Source organism: Ruditapes philippinarum, unplaced genomic scaffold (genome assembly GCF_026571515.1).
Source record: "Ruditapes philippinarum isolate M1 unplaced genomic scaffold, ASM2657151v2 ctg1865_1_1_1_1, whole genome shotgun sequence".
Taxonomy (NCBI): Eukaryota; Metazoa; Mollusca; class Bivalvia; order Venerida; family Veneridae; genus Ruditapes; species Ruditapes philippinarum.
Window position 1 is genome coordinate 28,294 of NW_026864422.1, and position 10,883 is coordinate 39,176.

Consider the following 10,883-nt stretch of genomic DNA (forward strand, 5'->3'; position numbering starts at 1 on the left):
TTCATGTGTTACACAGTAACAGACATTGATGTTTTGATTTTTGTTATAAACTTTTAAACGTTTATGATTCTTCAAACTACGGAAGCGCTGGGGGACATTATGACTTAACAGTTGGTACTTAAGAGTTAAGACTTATTATTCACCACTTTGGAGATGAATGATACTCAACCCCGCGTAAAACTTCGACAGGCATGGAGGGCCACGAAAGTGATCGGGTTTGTAAATTCCGTTGATTATTTATTAATACCGGTACTTTATATGCACAAATAGTCATGTACTGGTGAAAAGCAAGCGCATTATCACACCATATATGCACATCATAAAAGGGGAATACTTACGCTACATATTTTTACAATACAGAATCACACTGATTTCATTTATTTTTAGTATCGGAAGTCATTTATCATAATAATTTATAACTATCGGAAGTCATTTAACATAATTAAAATGATTTGTGCCCCCAATAATTTAACATTCTTTGGTGTTTTTTGTATAATTTACATTAAAAGGAATGGCATGGATATGTAACGTGTTAATATAGCCCAAAGAAATGAAAATGACACACTAAGCTTTTTAAAAAAAATATAGAAAAGAAAAAAGTCAAATCCCACTTTCATACACTTTGCAGAAATACACCAAGGAGGAAAGATGTCTGCTGTAGAGACGTGAGATAGTTTAATTATTATCATTATTATTATTAGTATTATTATTATTATTATTAGTATTATTAATTTTAATTTTAATTCACATCCAATTTTTTTTAGACTCATCTATATATTTTACAGTGTAGAACATTGATTAAAATGTTTTGTTAATTCTGAATTAGTACTGGTTTAAGCTTGAAATAATGGTTTACTGCTTTGTTTGTTTACTCAAGCATATGTAATAGGTGTTCTGTTAATACAGTTATTTTGAATTAAGTTTTTCTTTGATTTTCTGTAAGCTAATAAAAGGGTATGAAGCTGTATCGGATGGAATAAACTTACTTTATAAAAGTTTAAAAACCGAATAAAATGTTCTGGAACAAAATAGTCCGCTTCTATTTTTAGTAGGTTTGGCGATGATCACACGGGTGCCACCGTCGCTTTCTTTAAAATATACTGAAAAATCGTTTTAATCACAATATAAATAATTATTTAATAATTTTTCAATCTTAAAACAGCGAATATGTTGCTTTATACACATTCATGTTGATAAATAATTGAACTTTTTCTGGTAGAAGATTTAACTACTTAATTTTTTACAAAAGCAATTGTATGCACATGGCTATGCTAAAAAAATTAAAAGAATAAACCATTTTGCTACATTTTTGCTTGGCCTAATTTTCTACAAACAAAAGCGTAGGAATATTCAATTTATAGCGCTGGTACTTTTACTTTATATTCAATTCAATTACAACACATCATGCTTGAAACTCCACATCCATCTATTAATGAAGTCAATGACTTAAAATAGAAACTATGATAATAACATTTATCAAATATACCAACCGCTTTTGCGATTCCGTAAGAACGGTATTGCTCGGGCGTGCATATATTTTGACGTGACGTTATTTGCGTTATACAAACATAGCGTAAAGACGCGCAAATATATATCAGACTAATGAATAATGTCCCTTTTAACTGTAAACAGCTCTTGTTTTTGGCATGTGATAAAAGTATATCGTGTAGCTTCATTACTAAAATTATTGAACGGATTAAATAAATAAATATTACGCGCATAATATAATTTTGTTCAACTCATTCAATAAAATCAGTATTGAATTTACACTCATTCAATATCCTCTATTACAGAATGGCCCGCGTGTTCATGATATTCACGTGCTGTACATTTGTATCTGCTGCCTTACGTCCCTTCAATAACAATCGGAATCCCTTCAGTAACAATCGGAACCAGTATTTCCCAAGACATGGCTTTGCTAATTTCCAACAAGGGGGATATTACCAAGGTGGATATTTTGATAATCAGAATCCAAATCCTGGCTGTGCGAAAACTTTGACGAAGGCGGATTGCCCTTTGTTTGACTACAAGTCCAGTATAGTCAACAGACATGACTTCGTGAACGCAGTAAGTCATTTATTCTTCACATAGGGAATATCAGATTTCTTTTATCGGCAATAGCCTATAGAATTTCTTTGTACGACTATCAGGTTGAAGTTGTCTTTCTGTTTTGAATATGGAACTGTCCTTTGTATGTCTGAGCGATTTGATTGTTAAATTAACAAAATAGCGTTGTTCGCAGACTAGAACGTGACGTGACTCTATGGGATGCGTCTATTGAATGTCACCCTTCCTTGTTGATCTTGTTTTTCATATTTAATGGATGGCCAGATTGACAAAGTGATATTCTTTTACTATGGATAAAATATGACCACTGAAAGATCCTTCGTAAGCAATTAAAACAACAATGCACATACTATTATCTAATTGCAAACTCGGTTTGGTGTTACACTGTCACATTATCTTAAATGATCAGGCACACGCCCCCTAGCACCGGCTTAAGCTTTATTTAATCTATCTGGAATCAATGGTCCAGAAGGACTATAAAATATATCAACAATGAAGTGAGGTTCATCATTTTAAAGCTGCCCACTGTATTTAGGAGTGTGATTGAGTATGAAAATCGTTTAAAAGGCAAGTAGTTGTTATGGCAAGTAGGCAACTTAATGATATTGAAATCCCTCAAGTACCGGGTGAACTGTTCAAAACTCGAAGCAGGAAAAACCCATTACACAAATTTAGCAGTTTTAAAGATATACTTTGCTCAAATTTTAATATTAGTAAATAGTCCGACATAATAGCTACAAGTCTCTTTAAAAATATTAAATAAACCTGTTTTTGTCTTCACACAAAGTTACGTTATATTATGTTACATACACTATAAGTGATCACAATATAAATATATAGTGTCATTAAAAAACAACTGGCAGGTGTTTTATTTTTAAAGGAACTGCACTGACATCCACCCCCCCCCCCACCCAAAAAAAAAAAAATAATAATAATAAATAAAAAAAAAATTTAAAAAAAAAACGAATTTGTTACATAGATCAGCGGGATTCACTTAAAACAGAAAGAAATATACTCAGAAATTAATTGAATGTCGTATTGATGTGCTATTCTTAGCCGAATTGGTGAAAAGCGTTGCAACGTTTTTCAAATTTTGGTCATATTTCCCCATTAGCATAATTATTCTGGAAAAAACGAAGTGAGCGAATGATCTCAAATTGTGCACACAAGTTATTGGTCTAGACCTACATTAAATGGAACATTAATCTCGAAAAAATATTTTCAGTCCTGTCTTGTAAGAAAACCTCAGTGGAGTCCCTTTAAGAAAAGAGCAGCAATACTTAACATATTCAGTAAGGATTTAATATATCTCAATTAATTTCAGTGATGAAGATATTTAACTCAAGGATGAGGATAGTATATCGTTAAGAGATAAGAAACTCCGTGTTTAATCCTAATTTAATCCTAATTTAATCCTAGTTTAATCCGCTTCAGATATCGACTACTTTGTATAGTATAATTCTTATAATACTCTATAATATATTTTGCAGTTAAATTATTTTTATAGCTTTCCTCAGAACCTGTATGGTTTAACATATACAGCAAAGAGATTGGCACCGAGAATTATGGCAAATGTCGACTTAGATATGAATCGCCTGATGCAAATGGAGACTTTGTTCAAAGGGAGCAGTGTTTGTAAGTAAAAATGTATAAGATATATATATAAAAAAATAAGTGCCGGAAAAAAGTCACAAATCAAATAAAAGTCACAAAATAAAAAAGAAAAAAGGAAAAACCTATTTATTGATTTGCTAAACGCTTTCTCTTGATATGATCATCGGGGCAAGTGAGGTCTAAAAGAGAATAATTAAAGAACTAAATTCTCAAGCGATCATAGTACCTCCAGGAACGACCTTACGTAAAACAACGGCGGCCATTTTGTTTTCTTGGAAATGTAAGACGTTACCAGACTTGTACGGTACATGTTCCTTTGTAACAGTAACTGTTCAAACTGGTACACTTGCATTACTAATAATGTACCTTCAAATTCACATAAAAGTGAGGGTAATAAAATCCCATTGAGGGTGGAAGAACGGACTATAATTGTCCTTTACTACGTTTGTAATGGCCAATTGCAGTTATTCTTACTGTTAATTCAAATGTACCGGGTGACTTAAGATTGTGTATTGATACATAAATAGCATTAAAAAAATAATTATAGAAACAGTGTCTCAATGAAGTATTTGTTCGGGTAATAATTGATATAAACCGAATATTGAACTTAATTAACACTTTGAACAATAAAAAGGCAATATAAATGTACACGGAAAATTCAAACTTTGTACAGGCCGAATTTTGAGCCGGTGTTGAATTTCGAGCAAGTTCGAAGATCGAAATTCAAAATTTTCAAAACGTGAATTTCGAACTGGATTTGATTTCCAGCCAGCTCGAAATTAAAATTTCCAAAACCGTATTTCGCGCAGGAGTTGAATTTCGAGCCAGTTCGAAGATCGAAATTCAGAATTTGAAAATCCCGAATTTCGAGCTAGAGTTAAATTTCGAGCCAGCTCGAATAACGAAAAACCGAATTTTGATCTGGCCAGCTCGAAGATCTGAATTCAGAATTTGAAAATCCCGCATTTCGAACTGGTGTTGATTTCGAGCCAGCTCGAAGATCGAAATTCATAATTTTCACAAGCCGAATTTCAACTTGAAATTCAATCTTTGAGCTGACTCGAAATTCAACTCCAGCTCGAAATTCGACTTTTGAAAATTTAGAATTTCGATCTTCGAGATGGCTTGAAGTTCAACTCCAATTCGAAGTTCGGCTATTGAAAATTTTGAATTTTGATCTTTGAGCTGGCTCGAATTTCAACTCTGGCTCGAAATTCGGGTTTTTCAATTTTTGAATTTCGATCTTCGAGCTGGCTCGAAATTCAACTAAAGCTCAAAATTAGACTTTTGAAATTTTAGAATTTCGATCTGTGAGCTTGCTCAAAATTCAACTCCAACTCGAAATTCGGCTTTTTCAAATTTTTAAATGTTCAAAAATTCAACTCAAGCTCGAAATGACACTTTTGAAAGTTTAGAATTTCGATCTTCGAGCTGGCTCGTAATTCAAATCAAACTCGAAATTCGGCTATAGAAGTTTTGAATTTCGATCTTCGGGCTGGCCCAAAATTCAACTGTAGCTTGAAATTTGACTTTTATAAAATTTTGAATTTTGATCTTCGAGCAGGCTTAAAATTCAACTCTTGCTCAAAATTCGGCTTTTAAAATATTGAATTTCGATCTTCGAGGTGGCTCGAAATTCATCTTCAAATCGAAATTCGGCTTTGAAAATTTTGAATTTCGATCTTTGAGCTAGCTCTAAATTCAACTCCAGCTAAAAATTCGACTTTTGTAAAACTAGAATTTTGATCTTCAAGCTTGATTGAAATTCAACTCCAACTCGAAGTTCGGCTATTGAAAATTTTGATCTTTAAGCTGGCTCGAAATAAAACTCTTGCTTTAAATTTGGGCCAGCTCAATTTTTTAATTTCGATCTTTGAGCTGGCTCAAAATTGAACTCCAGCTCGAAATTCGACTTTTGAAAATCAAAAAATTCGATCTTTAAGCAGGCTCGAAATTCAACTCTTGCTCGAAATTCGTCTTTTTTAGATATTGAATTTCCATTATCGAGGTGGCTCGAAATTCATCTCCAGATCGAAATTCGGCTTTGAAAATTTTGAATTTCGATCCTTGAGCTGGCACGAAATCCATCTTCAGCTCAAAATTCGACTTTTGAAAGTCTAAAATTTCGATCTTCGAGCTGGCTTGAAATTCAACCCCAACTCGAAGTTCGGCTATTGGAAATTTTGATCTTCGAGCTGGCTCGAAATTAAAATCTGGCTCGAAATTCGGGGTTTTCAATTTTTGAATTTCGATCTTCCAGCTGGCTCGAAATTCAACTCCAACTCGAAATTCGGCTATTGAATTTTGAATATCGATCTACGAGCTGGCTCGAAATTTAACTCTTGCTCGAAATTCACTTTTTCAAATATTGAATTTCGATCTCCGAAATTCACCTCCAGCTCGAAATTCAGCTTTTATTTACTTTGAATTTCGATCTTCGAGCTAGCTCGAAGTTCAAATGTGCTCCTACATAGCTCGATATTCACTATGAACTGAATATTGATGTTCGATGACAGTGCCAACTTCTTGTCACTTGTAGTCATTTGTAAACCTCTGCATTGCTCAACCTAAATTTTATTAACTAGATTAACGAAAATTTTGTCCGATCTTTTGCAGTGACTTTGGAAGAAACGGCTGTGTTGATTTAACTATATCGGTAAGATTAGAAGAGGACGAATGTGGAGTACTTAAAATACAAGGAGGTAATGTAACTGTCGATTTTACCGCCGGCCCGTACCCTAGATGCATTCTAGAATAATGGATAAATGGGTCAAAAGTTTGCCGTGCGTACTTTGGTTTGGATTAGGCGCTATCATAGCGGGTGGTTATGTCAATACCAATGGGTATTAAGTATGGATTAAACCATTTGAATGAATAAGGTAGCGGACGTCCTGTCATTTGCCACTCATAGCAATGGACTGAACTGTGTGTGTATTTGAGATTATTCATACTCGCCACCGGTTGCCCATATGGGCGAGTCCTTCCAGAAGAGTATTAGTCGTTTTAGAATTATTTTTTTTTGGGGGGGGGGGGGATGATATAAGTAACAGATACAGACAGATGCCCCGATTCCAGAATCTCCTCCTGGTTCTTAAGCGTGACAAGTGTTTAAGCACTCATATACGGGACCTCATTTAAAAGTCTCATCCGAAAGACTGATTAGATTACTAGTAGTTGGCCAGTCTGGGAATCGAACCCACAATGTCCGTATTACAAATCTCGCTCTCTAACCGATTGAGCTCTGGACGTTGGTTTTGATTAGGGCACTATCATAGTGAGTGACTATGTCAATTTGCATTATCTATAGTATGAATAAAACTATTCTAATGAATTTGGTAGCGGAACTCCTGTCATGTGTCACTCATAGCAGTGGACTTGACTATCTACTGCGATTTAAATTTTCGTATTTAGGGAAACTACCGTGAAGTCCTATAAACCATCAGTGGTTGTGCTTAGATTTGAGCGTGCACGGAGAGCCGAACATAGTCTTCTCCATTAGTATTGCATCAGTGTCACTGAAAACCCTACCAGTAACTCAAAAAGGCTTAAAAAGTAACAAAATCATGTTAAATTTAGAATTGTCTCTTCACACTTGGAAGTTCTGACGTAAACTGAATTTTCTCTTCCTTAGTAAATGATTCAACAGTCGAGACGATACACAGTCAAGATATTAATCAGTACTATTTGAGGGACATATGCGTCAACAAACAAGGCGAAGAATGCGCGGGAGGTCGTTTCATTGACGTTAACGTGAGCGGAAGTCGACTGGTCGGTGAGTGCATGTTATTATCAATTCGTGAACATTTCTGGACGCAACAAAAAGCCTCTGTTTCTTGACTTTACTTTGAACGTAAAATATTGGAATTCATTTTTTCAAAAATAAGTACCCGTGGAGACAGTAGCAAGCACGGGTTGATGTTAAAATATCTTTTAAATGTAACGAAACAAAATTAAAGGGACTCCACTGAGGTTTTTTGACATGACAGGACTAGAAATATTTTTCCAATATTTAAGTATCATTTGATGTAGGTCAAGACCAACAACTAGTGTGTAAATTTTCAGATCATTCCCACACCCACTTTTACCAGAATCATCATTTTTTTATGTGCAAAATTACCCAAAACTGCACTGCGTTGCAACGCTTTTCGCCCAGTTGGGCTATAAATTACAATAAAAGCGATTTTCAATTTAATTCCGGGTATATTTCTTTATCAGACTTTGAATATTTTTCTATTTGTACTGATTGGCTTGATCTATGTAAAAATAATGTTTTAAATTTTTAAGCCTTTTGACCTCCGTAGAGCTCCTTTAACGTGTGCAATTATTGCATTTGGGCCATTGACATATTTTGTTATTATCCTGAAATACTTTTAGCTATGTTTTGTTAGATAATCATATTTGAACTTAATTGAATGAAAGGCGCTACGTTTGATAATTTTAGGTTAAGATAAACAAATTCTTGACCGTTATTTATTCAAATACTTTTTTAAAGTAATTCTTATCTTATTTAACGCTCTCACATTTCATTAATTGTATATGTCTATGTAATGTGTCATTTATGTCTTATATGTTGTATTTGTATAATTATGTAATATGGTGATGACCATTATTTTGAACCATCAAAATAACAGATACTCAAAAAACAACAAAAAAACATCTAAACAATGGAAACTTATAAATATTTTAAGCTTTTGAACTATCAATGTTCCTAAAGATTAGAAAAATGTTGTCAATGAACTTTGATATCTAGTTATATTATAATAAATTGTTCTGTTGTATGATCATGTTTTAATTATAGATAGAAGTGACAGTTCCAGTTCTTCCAGCTCTGAATCTGGCCATGGTAAGTTTGTGGTAATATATATAATATGTTTGCCATAAGATATTTTTAAGACTAATTCAGCCAACAGCGGTAAAATAAGCTATAAATAGCTCGTTGCTATAGTAATAAAAATGATGACGTCAAAATCAAGTTAAAATTACTTGATTATAGATCTATTACGTCAAACAACACGAAAGAAATATATATATTCATGTTATGCCTCCAGATGAGCCAAATATTTTCAAACAATCGAACTTCAAGAAGAATGTACTAATTTACATTTTTTTATTTCGGGTATTGTCATTCTGCTTATAGTTACAAATGTGTTGAGACAAGGTCGGAAATCTTCACAATCTGTTTAGTTAGTTAAAACATATTTATTTTAGCTCGATTGTGAAACAAGTTCTTGCAACTTATATTAATCACTTTCGAGTCCGCTTCCTGGAACCAACCAGTACTGGTGTGATATGAAGAATCATGGTCATGACCCGAGTAGGGTTCGAACACATGATCCCTGGGTTGAGAGGCAAACACATAAACTTCTAGGCCACCGCTTCCCTAAAAGTTTGCATGAGCATAGTGTAAACACGTAGTTTGTATTAACGAAAGAAAATGTTTTAATAACAGGCACAGATGACGGTGACGATGTTGATCTGACGGGTGTACCGTGGGACCTCATCTCCGCCGATCTGAAAAACATCTACAACATTGACTTTTCAGACCCAGAAATGAGATATGTTTTTGTAGGAATTGGTAAGTGTATAGCTGGAAGGTAGAAAAGAGATTACACTAATGATTAATGGTGTTACACATAAATAGGGTAACATGATCTTGACCCAAGCAAGGTTCGAACCCACGATTCTTTGATTGAGTTGTAAACACTTTAACCTCAAAAGACTAAAAGGTACCGTTGTATAAGATACAATATTCATTGAAAGAAAGATAAAATAAAGCGTGCTTATTTGTGTGTGTATTTTTATAATAACAATGTTTTGTTTGTGATACCGAATCTGATAATGTGTCCACTTAACACGATAGAGAGAATATTGGATAACGAATCCAAGGAACGCTGGTTCTGTCTTCGGGCGAGGCGTAATTTCTTCGTGACAACTAATCATATTGGTCTCGGAAATCATGTAGGATATGTAGCCGGTAACTGGTAATAACTGGTTAGCTATTCAGGACAACCGGTAAGGTGGATAGACCGCCAAGTGTACATATGTAACATGTACATAGCAGCCTCGTCATATCATAAACCAGAAACTGGCATTGCATATGTTGATACAATCATATCTTAATGAAAAATACTTAAAAACGAAAAAGAACAAAGATATAACTAAAAGCACGGAATAAAATAAGAATATTTATTCCATTTTCACAAAACAGATTTTACGATCTTGTTGTTGTTGTTGTTCTTCTTATTATTATCATTACTATTATTATCATTATTATTATTATTATTATTCATTTTTCATTATAATTGTTACTACTATTCATCATCATCATCATCATCATTGCCATTATCATCAACATCATCATCACCATCATCAATATCATCATCTATATACTTATTATTATCATTATCATCATCATTATCATCACCATCATCATCATCATCATAATCATTGCCATTATCATCATCATCATCATCATCATTGCCATTATTATTATCATCATCATCATCATAAACATCATCATCATTATAATTATTATATTATTTATTATCATTATTATTATTATTTATTATTATTATTATTATTATTATTATTATTATTATTATTATTACAGAGTGTCCAACGTAAAGCCTGAAAAGACGTTTCTACGGGATTGGTATATCTCTGTTCAGTTGATATGTTTGAAGACACGTTACACGTTATTTTACAATATGATTCACTCTTTTTCTTCGTTTCTGTGTTTCTTTACAAAAGTTGTAAAATATAAATAGGTTATGTATCGCCTAACTGGTTTAGTTTTCAACAAGAAATATTTCGTGCATTTTCAACTTATCATCAGAAGAGATTATTTAATAAATAAACAATGAAAAGCAAAGTATTTCTTCTTTCTATTATTTTATTTTTTTTCCGGGCGGGGGGGGGGGGGGTAGGGGGTGGACAGGGTAGCACACCATTACATAGATTTAATGCTTAATTTATAGAACAGTTTTAGGCTTGCGTTAAAAATTGTTTTTAACTAGTTCAATAAATTGAATACATATGAATATTTACACATGTATATTTATCATTTATTCACTTTTATACCATCAAGCTAAATAATTTACATACTTAACATGCCCTTAAGCTCGTGTTTGCGGAAGTGTTCAAGCTGAGGTGGTAAATTTAAACCTAAAATCTTTATAAAATATGATAAACAAGATCAACAA

General features: G+C 33.3%; 1 protein-coding gene across 1 annotated transcript; it reads left to right on the top strand.

Moving 5' to 3' along the window:
* Positions 1-631: 631 nt before the first annotated feature.
* Positions 632-10,505, top strand: LOC132725514 (uncharacterized). Its single transcript, XM_060710648.1, has 8 exons — positions 632-665; positions 1,794-2,067; positions 3,575-3,702; positions 6,298-6,383; positions 7,313-7,453; positions 8,480-8,524; positions 9,131-9,256; positions 10,292-10,505. The coding sequence occupies exons 1-8, from the start codon at positions 649-651 to the stop codon at positions 10,303-10,305; spliced, it is 831 nt and encodes a 276-aa protein (XP_060566631.1). The 5' UTR covers positions 632-648; the 3' UTR covers positions 10,306-10,505.
* The last annotated feature ends 378 nt before the right edge of the window (positions 10,506-10,883 follow it).